Genomic DNA, 16,119 nt, shown 5'->3' on the forward strand with positions numbered 1-16,119 from the left:
CTGTGACTGATACAGTGTGTTCAAAATGGCCATGAAAGCAAAATCGGATCCCAAGTGGTCTCTGTCATTTAATTTTGGAGATATGCCAGGTCTTAATGAAGATGATCTTAGACATTTTAAATATATTTGGAAAAAATGTCAAGATGTAAACAAAGTCTGGGTCTTTTCAGTTGTCACCACCTCTTCTCCTTTTCCACTTCCTCCCCTCCCTCCCTCTTTTCACACTCAATTGCCACCTCCCCTGTGCCCTCCATCTCTCCTCTCCTGCTGTTGGTCGTCCTACGCCTCTGTGAATCCTAGTTTATAGCTTTGGCATGCTTTTGGGTCCTGCTGTGGTGACAAAATGGTGGCAGCTGTGCCCAGGCTCAGGCCTGGCGCTGATCACATCCAGAACAGTTGGGCAGCTGAAGGTTGGAGGAAATGGGAAAATAGAAAAGCGATTGTGAATGAGGGAATTAAAACCACATCTGTTATTTCATTAAATATAGTACACTAAGGATAAATTAACACCTTGAGTAAATGCACTTATCTTTTGTTTTTGAAAATGAAATGAGAATGTTTTTAACACCTTCAATCTAACAGTGTCCTCTGCCTTGTCCACCCTTTGTCTCTTCAGGTCTGGAGCATCCTGGCTTGGACTCACAGTATGAGCCTTCCCCTTGGTCCTCTGGCTCTCCCTGCAACAGTGACAGCAACAGCAACTGGGGCAAAGTCCTAGTGGACGGAAGCACTGACAAACCCAACAACCCTTCTTCAACCAGCTCCTCCGTCTGGCCTCCTTCCTCCTCCTCATTCTCTTGCTCCTCGTCTTCTTCCTCTTCTGGCTGTGGGTCAGGATCAGACCCCGAGCTGGCATCAGAATGCATGGACGCGGACTCTAGCTCCTCGATCGGCTCAGAGAAAAACCTTGCCGCTGTTGCTGTGACAACAGTGATGATGATGTCAGCAAATGCTTCTTCCGCTGTGTCTTCTACGGCTTCTTCCCCCTCTTCCTCTTTGGTGACTTCTGCCATGATGGTCGGCGTTTCAGTGAATGGAGACAGCAACGGCAACAGTCGTCAGGTTGTTGGTGGAGGGATGGGAACCATCAGTGGTGCAAATAATGGAAATAATAACATCACCGGTCCCTCCCACTACTCTGTGGCTGGGTCCAGCAGTATTGGCAGCAATAACATGGGTAACCACAACATCAAGCTCGTCAGTAACAGTGGTGTATGGGGCACCCAGTCAGGCAGCAACATGATCACCACGGGCGGAAGCACCCCCTGCATCAACGGAGGGTTAAACCCAAACACTTTAAACCCAAATGCCAACCACGGTGCCTGGCTACAGAATCCAACCCCGAGCCCGGTGTCCCAGGGCCAGCGGCCTCCACAGGCCCAGGGGATGAGTTCCAAATTGGGTATAACATCCCAGCAGGGCCCCTTGCTGGGCTGGGGTGGCATGGCAGCTCCAGACAACAGCAGTATGATGGAAGACACTGAGGTGAATAATGGTACAGCAAGCAGCAAGGTGTTAGGAAGCAGCAACAGTGGAAATGGTGGCCTGCAGCCTACCAACCTTAACACTGAATCCAATGGACCAAATAACACTATTATGATGAATACTACTACTACTACTACTAACACCACAATGACCTCTAGCCCACCAAACTCTACCGCCTCACCCCAACTCAGTGGGGATTGTTCCTGGGGCTCCATTGGAGGAGGGAATGGGGGTCCGCTGGCCAATGGAAACCCCTCATCAGCCCCCCAGAACCCCCAAGGAGAGCTGGGGGGTCCTGGGGCCTTCGGTACGCCTTGGGGCGCAACTACCTACCCTGGAGACAAGGGCCCCCCAAATGCAGACACTGTGAACCCCCAAAACCCTGCCTTAATGCAGGCTGGGAACCCCCAAATCTCCTCTTCTGCTGCTTACAAGAGTAATAATAACCACAATAACACTGCGGCCCCACGCTGGGACCAGGGGCCCGCCAATAACCCAAACCAGCCTCAGAGTAACTTGTCCTGGGGTGTTGGCTCAAATCAAATCCCAGGCTCTGCAGGCCAAACACCAGGAAGTGGGAACCAAACTACGATGGGCCCTCCAGCAGGGATACCTCGTCCCTGGGGGAGCAGCACATCATCTTCTTCCTCGTCCTCATCATCTTCTTCCACATCAAACAGTAAGATGTCAAATGGAGAGTGGGGATCAGCAGCTCCTGGTAACAACCATCCAGATGCTGGAAGTCAGAAAGGAAGCTCTGCCAACAATGGCTGGAAGAGCCTGGAGGATGATGCCATGGGCATGGGAGGCGGAGGGGGAGGAGGTGGAAGTCATGGCTTGGCGAGTGTCACTGGGGGCTGGGGTCGCTCTGGAGGAAGTGAGGGAAGTGGAGAAAGCTCCGGAGGCCGATCCAGCTCAGACAGAGACAGCAGCCAGCCAAAAGGGGGGAACCGCAGAAAAGGTGCCCATTCTGCATCCATAGTATCAGCTCTGGCCCGGGCCGACGTGGACCCTAGGGTTCTGTCCAACACTGGGTGGGGTCAGACACCCATACGGCAGAACACTGCTTGGGACGTCAATTCTCCTACTAACAATCAGCCCCAGGGTCCTAGAGGAGATGAAAGGAAGCACAGCAGTGGAGGCTCCAGCTGGGGCACAGCAGCACCGGGAGCTCCCTCCCAGACCTCTGGAGGTAGTGGCATAATGTGTATGACACTTTTATGAATGCAGTATAGTGATGTAAATGAAAATATTCAAAATTAGATCAGAAATTGCTATTTCAGAACTCAAAATCAAAAAAGAATTTCTCCTTTTATTTTTCTTGCAGGCTGGGGGGGTAGGCCAGGCAGCTCAGGCCCAGATACAGGAGGTTCTGGCTGGGGAGACCAGAGACCAACCTCTGGATGGGACAGCAAAGCCCCAGCGAGCGGAGGGGGTGGGCAGAGTGGATGGGATGATGGATCCAGCTACAAGGGTAGCAACACCAACAGTAACACGTGGAGCAACAACTTTAACAAAGATGACAGGTAATTAATGTCTTTGTCTTTTTGGCCCTAACTGACATCTTAATATATTTTCTTGCTTTTTGTCCGCTGACCATTTTATATTTTACTGATCACCTTTATTGTTTTTGTTTAGGTCCAATACCTGGACTAATGCGCCCAAACCACAGCAGGGCTGGGGTTCCAGTTGTGGAAATGGAAGTGAAGGCTGGGGTGGCAGTGGAGATGGTGCCAGAGGAGGTGCCAACAACCACTGGGGTGAGCCCCAAAAAGGTGCTGGCTCAGTGGGCTGGGACAGCGACAGCGACCGGTCTGGCTCTGGATGTTGGAGCGAACCGAGCCGAACCAACACCAGCAGCAGCAACACCTGGGTAGGGAGTGGCGGATCAAATACTCCAGACCAGAGCACGCCAAACAACTGGGGCGACTCAGTCCACAAACCCAGTTCTCAGAGTAACAACCAGAGCTGGGGTGAGCCAATGAAGAACAACCATGGACCCCAGAACTGGGGTGAGCCGAATCCGAAGCCCTCCAATGAGTGGGGAAAAGGTCCTGACTCCAACATGTCCAGAGGCAATCAAAGCTCCAATAAGCCCACAGGTAGTTATTAGAGCAGTCATTCTATCACAATAAAAGTTACGATGACTACAGTGCACCAAAACTGAATTCTGGCTCGTAAGAGTATTGACACAGTATGGCAAGACGTTTAAGTAGGAGGACATAAAATTGATGACTCACTTTTATTTACTCTTCCATCAGGCTGGCTGGGAGGCCCCATGCCCACAGTAGGTCAGAAGGAGGAAGTGGCGACTGGGTGGGAAGAGCCTTCTCCAGAGTCCATACGGCGGAGGATGGAGATCGATGATGGCACTGCAGCTTGGGGAGACCCTGGTAAATACTTAATCCAGTTTTTTTTGTGTGTCTGTAGAAGAGCTGTACAAGGCCTGAGCAACATCAGATGAAAATTGCAACTGATGTCAAAACATTTAATTAAACCGTCTTCCTAGGCAAATACAGTGGTGGATCTGTCAACATGTGGAACAGGACCGGCCAATCAGAACAGGAGAACACGGGCCCGTCCTCTCAGCAGCAGTCACACTCAGCACACAGCTCGATGCATCCTCCTCAGCCCATGCAGCCCCAGGACAAAAGCTGCAGTTCTGGTATGTTTGGATATGTATGCACGCATACAGTTCAGGCACATACACACCCATATGTTTATATTCATGAACTTACAAAAAATGATCAGTTTGCTAACTGAAACACATTACATTTTATATATTTTACTCACAGATTAAACAACTAGTAGACTAAATTCAAAACCCTGGTTTCAGCAGGCACCACATCTTTCATGTAGCTTTGACTATAAAAACAAATAGGAAAAAATGTCCACGTGCGCACTTACCTCTAGCACGTGTATACATGTGAAAATCAGTGATTCTTAACACTGCTGACTCACACTTGCTCATTTCTTATTTTGGTCCTGTATAGATGTGGTTGGTTAGTTTACAACAGATATTTCAGTGTTTAGCCTGCAGGAATACTTTCATCTCAGCATTCTTAAAAGACTGTTTCAGTCAGTTCCCCAGTTCTGTATATTGTGTGCAGTTCTAACAGCATGCAGTGAATCTGGGTTGCATTAGCTCGCAGATTAATGTTTGTTTTTGTTTTCGTAGTCAGTACTGAGGTAGGACATGAACCTGTACCTAAAATGGTGCGAGCATGTAAGTGCAGGCCTTCTGGTGCGGTCTGTAAGCCTGAAGAATGGATAAAAAGGTGCAAGTCCCATCCACACGCTCTTTTTGAGATAGCTTAAATAAGATTTTAAAAGGATTTAGATTGTGACGGTACAAACACAAGAAGCGTGGACGGGCACACACTCACAAATATATACAAAGGCATACACAGTTAGCACAAAAGCATAGACAGGAAACAAACGCGTAGAGCCATTCTCTCCCATCTCCCTGCAGTGTTGTCTATGTTGAGGTCCTTCTGTAAAGCAGGTTGAGTCATCCCTTTGGAATGCTAAGAGCATTGATTTTTCTCTCCTCTCATTCGCCTTTTTTTCCTCCTCCCTTTCTCTCTCACCCGCCAGTTCTGCTTTCTGTTGAAACACAGGCTTTTGTTGGGTTTGAGAGAAAGAGTGAGAGACCATGAGTGGTAGAGGAGGAGGTCTGGTGACTTAGTAATAGGAACGGTTCCAATGTAAGATGGGAAAACTAAAACGAGTAAGGCAGCTATTCTGTAGAAGTGGGCTTGAGAAGGGGAGGGGCTGTTAGGGTTATTCGGGGTTGCTGGTCTAGCAAGCTAACTGGAGCAGTTAAGTGGATGGCTAGGAAGGGTGGGGTGAACTAGCCAGCTACTGTACTACTGAGAAAATAATTATCTTCTGGATAATGATTCGTTTTAGTTAATATTTCTTTTATTTTTGTTGACATAAAAGTGCAAAAGTCACTGAAAGCAGCAAAATGATGAGTTTAGAGAAAATTATTTGAGCGAAGTGTTGATTGAAACATAGATAAATGCATATATTCAGATAATTTCAAAAGCACAATTGAAAATTGGATGAAAACGATTGTTAGAAATATTATATAATATAGTCTTAAATTTGCATATGAGCAACTGAAATCTAGAGATTCTTTGCCATGCATATATACAAAGGCACATACACACAATAGGTTTCAAAGAGCAGTAGATGGGGGATAGGGTTACAGATTAATTTGTATGTGTGCGTTTGCATCTGTTTAGATGGACATGCACCCCTGCTTCTGTGCAAGTGTATAGGAAATCTGCCTCAAAGCATGTGCCAGTTTGTATGTGTTTGTGTATTTGTTTAATTAGCTGTGTGTGCATGTTTCTTTGTGTTGTTGTGTGCATGTACTTGTGTGCGAGCATGCCCAGTCACATGAGGGACACCAGAGCCTGAGGCCACCCCATGATCTGTCCTATTTTTACAGGGAGGTATCCCTGGCATCTCCCCAAACGCCTCCTGTGCAGGGAGAAAGTAGCAGGTCTGGGTGGTCAGCTGTAACAGGAGCCTTTTGAACTCATACGCACACGCGCTTGAACACACACAGTCTCACATTTGAAAGTGTATAGGGGTCTGTGTAACGCTTACATAAGAAATGTGACGCAGGGTTCCCTGCGTATATGAGCAGGGCTGTCTCTCTAAGTGGAGGAAAACAATGAATGTGAAACATTGTGAAAATGAAAATGTCAGCTGAGTTTCACGAAAGATTATATGCATTGAGGTGTCGATGTTACTCATCACATGATCCAAGCCTAGTGCAGCTGCTCTGAATGAGATATGTTTCCAAATAAAAATAAATATATATAGCTTAAATAATGTTGCTGTGTGTATGTGTGTAACTAATACTGTTCTGGAAATATTGTCCATCCACTGTTGAGACCAGGAATTAGCTTAGGTGCTTTTATAATAAATTGAATGCAACCGTATATATTTTCTAGCATAGAAATAGTGACATTGACATTAAACCTGCAGGTTTAAGACAGTACCACATAAAGGACAACCGAGTGACTCCCTCCCTTTTCCTCCAGGTTGGGGTGAGCCATACCCCCAGCAGAAGGAGTCCTCATCATGGGGGGAGCCTACCGCTGCTCCGCCTGTTACAGTGGACAACGGGACATCTGCCTGGGGGAAGCCCATGGACAGCAGCTCCGGCTGGGATGAGCCCAGCAGGGACAGCAGAGAGTCTGGGTCCGGGTGGGGTGGCCAGCATAAGCCTGGTAGGTGCACACATGAATATGAATATTCAGCTGAAACTTTGCAACTGTCAAGAGGATGTTAATGTTAAAACAGTCCGGCAAATACAGTCACTGGTTGTTATTCAGTTTCTTCCTCCCTCCCTTCCTCCTTGATAGCTCCAGGTCCCAAACCCATGGAGACATGGTGTGGTGAGGAGGTGTCCATGGGCAATAGCTGGGACCAGGAAGAAGAGGTGGAGATTGGCATGTGGAGCAACAACCAACAGGACAACAGGTCACATGACCAAAACACCTGGAGCTACAAGCATAAAGGCTCAAACAAGGTTTGTTCACCCTAGACATGAAAACGTTACCAAACAACCAAACACCATCTGATGTTAAAGTAAAGCTCATTAAAGTTAGGAGTTCTTTTAGTCGTCTTTATTTTTGACAGAGTAGCATATAAGTTTCAGCCAGCGACATTATTCTAAAGTGATTTGTCTGCCGTGTTTCAGATGAACAAACCAGTCAACAAACAGGATGAATCCTGGATGAAACCTTTCATCAACCAGTTCAGTGGCATGAACTTCCCTGTAAGTACTATTTCCCTTTATTTATGTGTGTTGGAAGCAGTAACAATGTGTTTACATGGTAGAAGCATCTTTACTTGAAATGGCTTGTTGGCATTTGTGTTTACCACAACAACTCTGTTACAAGCTTTGACCATATAGAAAACACACTTTTTATGGCTACATGATCAGAAGAACCATATTTACAGAATTTCCTACCAGGAGATATCTGTCCATTTTAAAGCCTTACTTTGTTTATGGACATCAGTGTTTCTAAATTCTCTTTAGTGTTGAAAGAGTAAAATTCTCTTTGAAGAATCAGTGCAACATTTATGCTTTTCTATCTCAATAATTCAATTTTCCCATCTTTCCACTTGCAGAGAGACTCTCCTGATGACTCCATGAAGACAGGAGCAGGGATGGTGCAGGACAAGCGTATGGACATGGGCAGTATGGGAGACTTTAATGGAGTAATGGGAAAGAACCCTGGGTCTCGACACCAGCTCCACAAGGAGTCTGCTATGGATCGCAGCCCTTACTATGACAAGGTAAGCAGATGCATCAGCTTTTTTTTCCTGGGTATGGTAGAGGTAGAGAAAATACTTGATACAGATTTGTTCAGTCTCTCTACTCTTGTGGTGATCACGAGGCATGTATGTGGGAGACAGTCTCATGCATGTAAGCTGCTGCAAACATCTGGCTGGGTAGTGCTCTCTCAGCCCTGTTGTGCCCCACAGTGGTTGTTTTAACACACTGCATTTGATGTGTGGACTATGGAAAGCGATGTTTCATGTGATACTCGCTGTTTTCATGTTGTAGTATCTCATCACTACCCATTATAAATGATAAATTAGGCTCTGTTATTTATCAGCAAAAAAAACCCAAAGAAAAACAAATTTATTATGCACACTTGCATGCTTAATTATAATAACAAGTGGTTTAGTTTTGCAAGTGATTTGTAATTGTGCAGTAATGATTCATTCCCTTTCATGTCCTGTACAAAACTGCAGTGGTTTGGTTTGGCTTTGCTGCTTTTCCTTCCGCACTAGCCGCTGCTTGTCCGTTACCTTTGTTTCTATCTTTCTGGCTCCCATCCTTTGATGCCACTTTCTTTTTCTATTGCTCTCCCTTCCTTTCTGTTGCTTAATTCTCTCCTACGTATCCTGTTTTTTATTTACTCTTTGATGCAGTCCAACACTGTTCACTCTCTCTCCTGTTCTGTCCTCTGTGCTCACATTTCTTACTCTGTCTTCTTCCTCCTCGCTCTGCTCTTCTGCATAATTAACTCTTTTCCTTCTTTTTTTTCCTTCCCTCTCTGCACTTCTCTGGCTGCTGATGTGCTTCCTGTTCCCTTCTGTGCTTGCCGTCCATCTGCTGTGCGCCTGGCCTTGTTTCTGCAGCTGTCTGTTTCCCCCTCTGCTTATGATAGCCCAGCTTCTGATGAGCTCTCCTCCACTCAAAGCATGAGCTTTTCCCCTTCCAATTCTGCTCAGCCTCTCCCCTGTCTCGACTCTGGGCCATCTCCTGCCCACTCTAGTCCTCTGGCCGCTCGGCAGGTGAGTGTATAAGGATGAAGAGGGTGGTGCTTTTAGGTCTTTAGCAGGGTCCTTTGTCAACCGTCTGCCAAATACTCTTACTGAGGATACTAAGACACACACAAAAAGAAACAATCGTGTGTGTATTGCTGCATATTACATGCAGGGTAGTCTATTAGATTACCCATTAAAATGTTAAAATTTCATTTCCCACAGTTGCCCAACTGTGAAAGCACTCACCGCCGAGCTAATAGCCTGTGATCATAAAGTCATCCGTTTCTCTGTCCTTTTCACATGAATGGCTGACCTGATTTTTTGACTCACAACAATGTGTGTTTTTGTGTTTTCCCTGTTCAGAATGTAAACCCTATGTTGGGTGGCAGCAGCGTAGCACAGGGCCGAGGCGGCCCCCAGTCCCAGGTCCCCCCCCAACCCAACCTTCGTAACCAAGTGCCTCCACCCATCCTGCCCTCTCAGGTAGCGCACACACACAAAACCACAAAACACACATAGCTTTTTCAGTTTATGCATTTTTTTTCCTGTGTTTCAAGCAGCTATTGGTTTCCTTTATTTCATTACAATATGAGAATGAACTTTAACACACTGTACTATAAACAGTTTAAAACACTTTCTAGATAATGATAAGACATCTGCCAAAGTGAAAACATTTCTGTGTCTAGAAATCACATTTGATTTGATTTATGTTAAACATTCAGTCCAAAGAAAAACTCAAACCAAATTCTTGTTTGTGTTCAGGTCCCTCCATCCCTGTTGAAGTACCCAGGAGGTAACGGAAGTCTGAACCCTCTGTTTGGCCCTCAGCAGGTGGCTGTGCTCAACCAACTCTCCCAGCTCAATCAGCTGTCACAGCTCAACCAGATCAGCCACTTACAGGTAGAGTGATGGAAACATGCACTTGAACACACATACATGCAAGCATGGAGAAGAGGACATTTTCTGCTGTCAAAATACAGCATATAGATCTATACCTATAACATAGGTGACAAATGCTTGTTACTGTGAAGTGAAAAGAGACAGAGAAACTGTTATTTACTTTTTTTTTTACCCTCTTGTTTTCCTGCAGCGTCTTCTTCTCCAGCAGCAGCAGCAGCAGCAACAGCAACAGCAGAAGGCTCAGAGCCAGAGGGCCATGCCCGTGGGACGACAGACTGAACAGGTGTGTGCCTGAAAATCTCTCTGGATCCTGCTACATCACACCCACACTGTTATGAAACAGCACAGTGTCTCTGTGGTGTTGCCTCCTTGGTTTACTTCTCTTAACCTCCTGCCTCCTGTTCCTCAGACACGTCCTATTGGTTCGTCTCCATCAATGATGCAGCCCCCACGTCACCTGGACCCCTCTTTGTTGAAACAGGCCCCGCCTCTCAAACCGTACCTGGATAACTACTTGTCTCACAATACCCCTGAGATGCAGAAGGATGCTGCCACTCTCGGATCCTTCAGCAACTTCCCTTTAAGTATGTTTGCTAGTGACAGTCATTTTTCAAAATGAGTGGATTCCCCCAAATTAGAATAACAGTACATTTAGGTTTAGGTATTTTCCTATGAATTATATTATATTATATATGAATTTCGTTATTTATTTAAATTGAGACTGACTGAAATTCTCCTGTTTCCCCCTTCCCACCAGGCTTGAACTCTAACCTGAATGTATCCCTGGACATGGGTGTTGGTGGTGGTAGTAGTGGCGGCAGAGCTGTGAGCTACAAAGAGCTGCCCCAGTCCAGACTGAAGAAACTTTGGGCTACTGACCCTCTGGAGCAGAACAGCAAACCTGGTACATAAGAACTAGTTTATTTTTGACAGGCTAGTTTGATGCTACAGCATTCACTGATGATTTTGGAAAGTGCCGTTGTAGTCAGTGAGAGGTTATCATTTACTTGTGAAAGGGCCACCACAGAGGTGCAGCAAGTTAGAAAAAGTTTCCTGTTCACTCACTTCCTGTTGTCTTTAACGTTGGTTTCAATTAAAAACTTTTCCTGTGACTGTGACTTATATGTGAAAGTGACTGATAGATGGAAATCTATGAACTGCTGTGGTCATTGAAACCTTGGTTTTCTGGCCTTACATGCTTATAAAAAAAATACTCATGACTAAAAATTAGCACTGGCATAAACTACTTAAAACCAAATCATCTGTGTGACTACGCTGTGTTCGTCCCACAGGTGCTATGTCGTCTGGGCTGCGTCTGGAGGACTCTCCCTTCTATGACTTCCTGTCTCCTGGCCCATCTCCCCTGAGTCCTCCCGGCCAATCAATGGGCTCGGTGGGCGATGGCTGGCCGCCCCGTGCCAACTCCCCCCCGCCCCATGGAAACACTGTCACCTGGCCCCCAGGTAGCCCCGTTTTCACAAACGCAAAAACAAGAAAAATGTTTTTTTTTGCTTCAAAAACCGCTAATCGCTCTGTCTGTGTGCGCCTGCAGAGTTCCGGCCCGGGGAGCCTTGGAAAGGTTACCCCAACATTGACCCTGAGACTGACCCCTATGTGACCCCCGGCAGTGTCATCAACAACCTCTCCATCAACACCGTCCGCGACACAGACCACCTCAGGGACAGGAACAACGGTAGGTCACACACTTATTCAAGGCCAAACATAAACAGAAACTAGTGGGAGCTTTTTCACTTTTCCATCTTGTACTAAGCTGAAAAATTATCAGTTATAAATTGTGAGCTAGTGTCAAAGCTGGTTTCTTAGAGAACGACTTAAAAACTTAAATAACCAAGAAACTAGGTGTGGAAAAAAAATCTGAGCCATACCTGTTGTAATGGCTCAGATTTACTTGATGTTAGTCAACATTTTGTCTGCTCTGCTGCTCAGATGTCATCAGGTTTTAGCTACAGGTGGTCTTTTAGAATTGTAGTGTTTCTGCCTTCTGAGCGAAAGTTTTTGCAATTTAAATGTGTGGAGAACTAAATTGATTTAAAAATAAATTTGAAAGGATTCGTGTTTGATGAGCAGAATTAATGCTGCATTCAGATTTAACTCACAGGTCACTGACCCATGTCTTTGTTACTCCCAGGGCCATCCTCATCACTGAACACCACGATGCCTTCTAACAGTGCCTGGTCATCCATTCGTGCCTCCAGCCACAGCGGTTCCCTCACCAGTACAGCACAAAGCACTTCAGGTATGTATTTCTGTTTGGAACTCTTTAAGAAGGTTTAAGATCTGACCACAGATGGGAGCAATGTGAGAAGGCTTCACTTCGTTCTGCTCTCTCCCTTGCAGCCAGACCCAGTGAGTCAAAGTGGTCTCCCGGCGGCGGTTCTGTGTCCAACTCCTCCCTAGCCCATGAGCTGTGGAAGGTCCCCCTGTCTCCCAAGGCGCTGCCTGTGGCAGCCCCCTCCAGACCACCACCTGGCCTCACCAGCCAGAAGCCCAGCCCTGCCTCCTCTGGCTGGGACACGTCTGCCCTGAGGTTGGGGGGATGGGGCTCCTCTGAGTCCAGATACACACCTGGTGAGAGAGAAAAATGATTAGCCAATGTATTTATTACTTTGCCTTTACTTGGTATTACCATAGGTAATTGAAATATATCTATTTTTGATACCAGTGTCTAATATGTGCTCCAGATTTGCTTAACTAATGGTGGAAATCAGACGAGGTTAGACTACATCACGTTTTCTAAATGTTTTGGCAACTGCCTTTGCAGATTCTTCTTAACTAAAATAATTAAATTCTTATTGATTGTGAGTCGACCTGTTTTCCAAGTGTATTTAGATGCTGCCCTGGAAACAAGAATTACCAATGGATGGTGCATTGAATAAACCTGTGTAATAAGTTGTTTTATTATTATAATACTGTTTTAACATCATGGTTTTTGATACCACATCCTCCAACACTATTTCTATTTCTCATGGTTGAATGTCTTATGCTGTAGTAATGACATCTGTACCACGTACTTCACTTCACCCCTGTTCTGTGGCGAGAGGACACCACTGACCTGTACCCTTTCAGCCACTCTACCTCTTTATACTTGCGTTTTACTTAAAATGTACGTGGCCTCAGCTGAGTATGATTTCACACTGCGTTTGTATTGGCAGGTTCCAGTTGGGGTGACAGCAGCAGCTCAGGGAGAACCCAATGGCTTGTTCTAAAAAATCTCACACCTCAGGTACTTGCACATGAATGTAACATTTAATCTGTTTTTTGTTTTGTTTTGTTTTTTTATTCCAAGTTTTTGTGTGATTTTTTTTTTTTTTAAGAAAATTGGAAAACTTTTGTGCAGTTGTATAATACTGTCCCTGTTAATCCCCTCTGTGTGTGCGTGTTGTCCCCCAGATTGACGGCTCTACCCTGAGGACCCTGTGCATGCAGCACGGCCCTCTGATCACATTCCACCTCAACCTGCCGCACGGTAACGCCGTGGTATGCTACAGCTCCAAGGATGAGGCTGCCAAGGCCCAGAAGAGCCTGCACATGTAAGAACACCAGACAACACTTGTACACATTACATACATGTTCTGTTTACCTTCACATTATAGTCCTGTGTTAAATCAGCTCTGCTGTAGTCGAGTCAGTCTCATAAAGGTACCTTTACTGTACTTTTGAATACTTCAATACTGTTCTTACTAGCCCTCCACAGACACACACACACACACAAAAACAAAACAATACAAACAGGATAGAGGATATTTAAACATTACAGTCACTACAAAATATAAATAATGCTCCCAAAATAAGGTCAGGGGTAGGGGGGAGACATTTCATCATGGTCATGCTTCATTGAAACACAGATTTACAGTAACCGGTTACTACAGGTATGTATCATATTGTCTGACCACCTGCATAACCTGATTCCTCTGAGTGACCTCTTTACTCGTGTGCATGTAAACATACTTATTGTAAATCCCAGCCACAGGATGTTTTGGAGCAGCAGACACAATCACACTCACACACTTTGACCTGGTCTTTCACTGTAGGTGTGTTTTGGGGAACACTACTATTCTGGCTGAGTTTGCCAGCGAGGAGGAAATCAACCGTTTCTTTGCACAAGGGCAGTCATTGGCCACTCCCTCCTCCGGCTGGCAGGCCATTGGCTCATCTCAGAGCAGAATGGATCAGTCTCACCCCTTTCCCAGCCGCGCTCCTGAACCCAACCAGTGGAACAGCAGCGATCTCCACAGCTCCTCCCTCTGGGGCGGGCCCAACTATTCCAGTAGCCTGTGGGTTAGCCCCAGTGGCACAGAGTCGGGGAGGATCAGCAGCCCTTCTCCAATCAGCTCCTTCCTCCCAGTTGATCACCTGACAGGGGGTGGGGACTCCATGTGAACCGCCTGCCAATCAAACAGGCTGGGGGAAGGGTCAGTAGAGAATTATCAATAATCAGCAGAAGAAAATGGAAAAAAAAATGTAGTTATAAACGCAATGGCACTAGTTGGGACTCTTTCACACTTACAAGATATTCAACAAAACGGGGTCTCCCCTGTGGAAAACAAGTTACGTTTCTCTCTCTGCACATATGTCCACTTTGTTTTAGCCCAAAAACATATCAGTCGAAATACTTGAATCATGCAGGCCAATTCTATAATGTGAACGGATGGATATTTGCTTCCAGGTAGTGCTCTTTCAGACCGAAAAAAGCTTCAGTCGAGCTCATTATTATATATATATTTTTTGTTTCATTCATCATGTTTATTTGAATTCCAATTCTTTTTATTTTTAACGTTTTCTTTTTTTTTTTAATTTTTTTTTTTTTTTGCATTTGTTTGCTGACAATGTTGGAGTATGAGCTTTTTTAACTTTGCACTGAATGTGGTTTTTTCTCAGTATATATAATCTGCAATATAGAGGGAGCAGCCAGTTTTTCCAGTGTAGCTGTTTACTCATTGAGGTCCTTACCGTATGTGTGTTTGCGTGTACACGCGCACGTGTGTGGAAGTACTTTGTGTGTGTGATTGCGTGTGTGAATGAGTATGTGTGCGCTCCTCTCTGCCTTGGCACGCCTACCTTACTGCGTTGTCGTGGAGTTCAAGATCAACAGATAGTTAAAGAAGAATAAAAGCTGACTTAGGAGGATTATCTGGTGATAGTAAAAGTGACATTAAAAAGTATTGCACCAATTTTGTTTTAAAACTAAAGAACGTTGAGCTCTGCAGTGCAAAGGACTGTAGCCGCAGCTGGGACTAGCAAGCCCCGCCCATCCTAATATAGGGGTGGGGCCTATCTAGCAAGCCCTCCCATTAGCCCCCCAGTGGGCTTGGGGGGGAACAGCACTTTCAGAATAGGCTTTCAATGTTTTGGAGGTGCCACACTGCAACCTCTTGTTTACAAGACTTAGGAGGCGGAACGTGTGTTCATTCTTCATTTTAAAGAGAAGATGGAATAAAATAAAATAAAATAAAAAAAACGCACAAAAAAAAATCAAAATTATTAAAAAAAAAACTTGAAAAAAATTTATAAAACAAAGAGAAAAACGACAAAAAAATTTAAACTCGAAGATGATGCTTTGTAACTCTGGGAATTCGGATCAGTGTTTTTGGCCATGGCGTTGGTTATTTGAACTATTCCTCTTTGTCTGCTAAATAACCAGCAATGGTTCTCAGGAAATCAAGCCAGTTTTCCCCCCCTTGTAGTTGAATTTAAAAAAACATAAAAACAAAAACAAACAAAAAAAAAACTACTACTCCTTGTAGGAAAGGAAAATCCAACTTCTAGCACTGAAAACGATGTATAGGTCTGTAAATTTTTTTTCTCTGCCAAATAACTGCTTTAAGCTGGAGAAGCTCAACACACTGCTTTCGATATGCTGTCTTTTGGGGTGGGGGTCGGGTGGGGGGGGGTCCTAATGTGGGGGGGTGGAGGACGGGCTGTAGAAAACCCAACGCTCCCTCTCTCTCCTCCTCTTCCTCCACTCCTCCACTCCACTGATGTAAAAAAAAAAAAAAAATTCAAAAGTGGGGAGTGTTTATTGTGCGAGTGTGTGATTGTCAGTGGAAAATGTTGTCTTGTCGGACTTAAAAACCAAGAGAAAGGCGAATCTGTATCTATGCATACTGTAGCCTCTCAAATGGCCTACTGAGAGGCATTTCTTTTCTTTTTTTTTTTCCCGTGTCTCATGAAATGTTTTAAATGTTTCATTAAGTACAACAAAATGCGAAATATTACTTGCTTTCTTTTTTTTTTTTAAGTCGCTCTCATTGCCACAAATGGTGTTTTGAAAAAAGGAAAGAAGAAAAACTTTAAAAATCTTGTTTTGGTTGAAGATTCTTTTTAACAGTGCAAAAGTCGTCCACATTTCATTGCCTTGATCCTAATTGTGTCCGAAGATGCAACAACAAGTCAAGTGGCTTCTACCTG

General features: G+C 45.0%; 1 protein-coding gene across 2 annotated transcripts in view; it reads left to right on the forward strand.

The window, feature by feature from the left end:
• Nucleotides 1-15,207, forward strand: part of LOC121198447 (trinucleotide repeat-containing gene 6A protein-like) — a 32,979-nt gene extending 17,772 nt beyond the window's left edge. For both annotated transcript variants that reach the window (XM_041062607.1, XM_041062609.1), the window contains 21 exons: nucleotides 617-2,677; nucleotides 2,813-3,011; nucleotides 3,124-3,587; nucleotides 3,747-3,878; nucleotides 3,995-4,150; nucleotides 6,546-6,734; nucleotides 6,870-7,036; nucleotides 7,208-7,285; nucleotides 7,642-7,809; nucleotides 9,154-9,273; nucleotides 9,553-9,690; nucleotides 9,881-9,973; nucleotides 10,100-10,274; nucleotides 10,448-10,594; nucleotides 10,983-11,153; nucleotides 11,243-11,383; nucleotides 11,840-11,947; nucleotides 12,049-12,279; nucleotides 12,864-12,934; nucleotides 13,102-13,241; nucleotides 13,743-15,207. In XM_041062607.1, coding sequence (XP_040918541.1) covers nucleotides 617-2,677; nucleotides 2,813-3,011; nucleotides 3,124-3,587; nucleotides 3,747-3,878; nucleotides 3,995-4,150; nucleotides 6,546-6,734; nucleotides 6,870-7,036; nucleotides 7,208-7,285; nucleotides 7,642-7,809; nucleotides 9,154-9,273; nucleotides 9,553-9,690; nucleotides 9,881-9,973; nucleotides 10,100-10,274; nucleotides 10,448-10,594; nucleotides 10,983-11,153; nucleotides 11,243-11,383; nucleotides 11,840-11,947; nucleotides 12,049-12,279; nucleotides 12,864-12,934; nucleotides 13,102-13,241; nucleotides 13,743-14,091 — 5,498 coding nt within the window. In that variant the 3' untranslated portion in view covers nucleotides 14,092-15,207. The remainder of the gene's footprint in view (nucleotides 1-616; nucleotides 2,678-2,812; nucleotides 3,012-3,123; nucleotides 3,588-3,746; nucleotides 3,879-3,994; nucleotides 4,151-6,545; nucleotides 6,735-6,869; nucleotides 7,037-7,207; nucleotides 7,286-7,641; nucleotides 7,810-9,153; nucleotides 9,274-9,552; nucleotides 9,691-9,880; nucleotides 9,974-10,099; nucleotides 10,275-10,447; nucleotides 10,595-10,982; nucleotides 11,154-11,242; nucleotides 11,384-11,839; nucleotides 11,948-12,048; nucleotides 12,280-12,863; nucleotides 12,935-13,101; nucleotides 13,242-13,742) is intronic.
• The last annotated feature ends 912 nt before the right edge of the window (nucleotides 15,208-16,119 follow it).

Source organism: Toxotes jaculatrix, chromosome 18, assembly GCF_017976425.1.
Source record: "Toxotes jaculatrix isolate fToxJac2 chromosome 18, fToxJac2.pri, whole genome shotgun sequence".
NCBI lineage: Eukaryota > Metazoa > Chordata > Actinopteri > Toxotidae > Toxotes > Toxotes jaculatrix.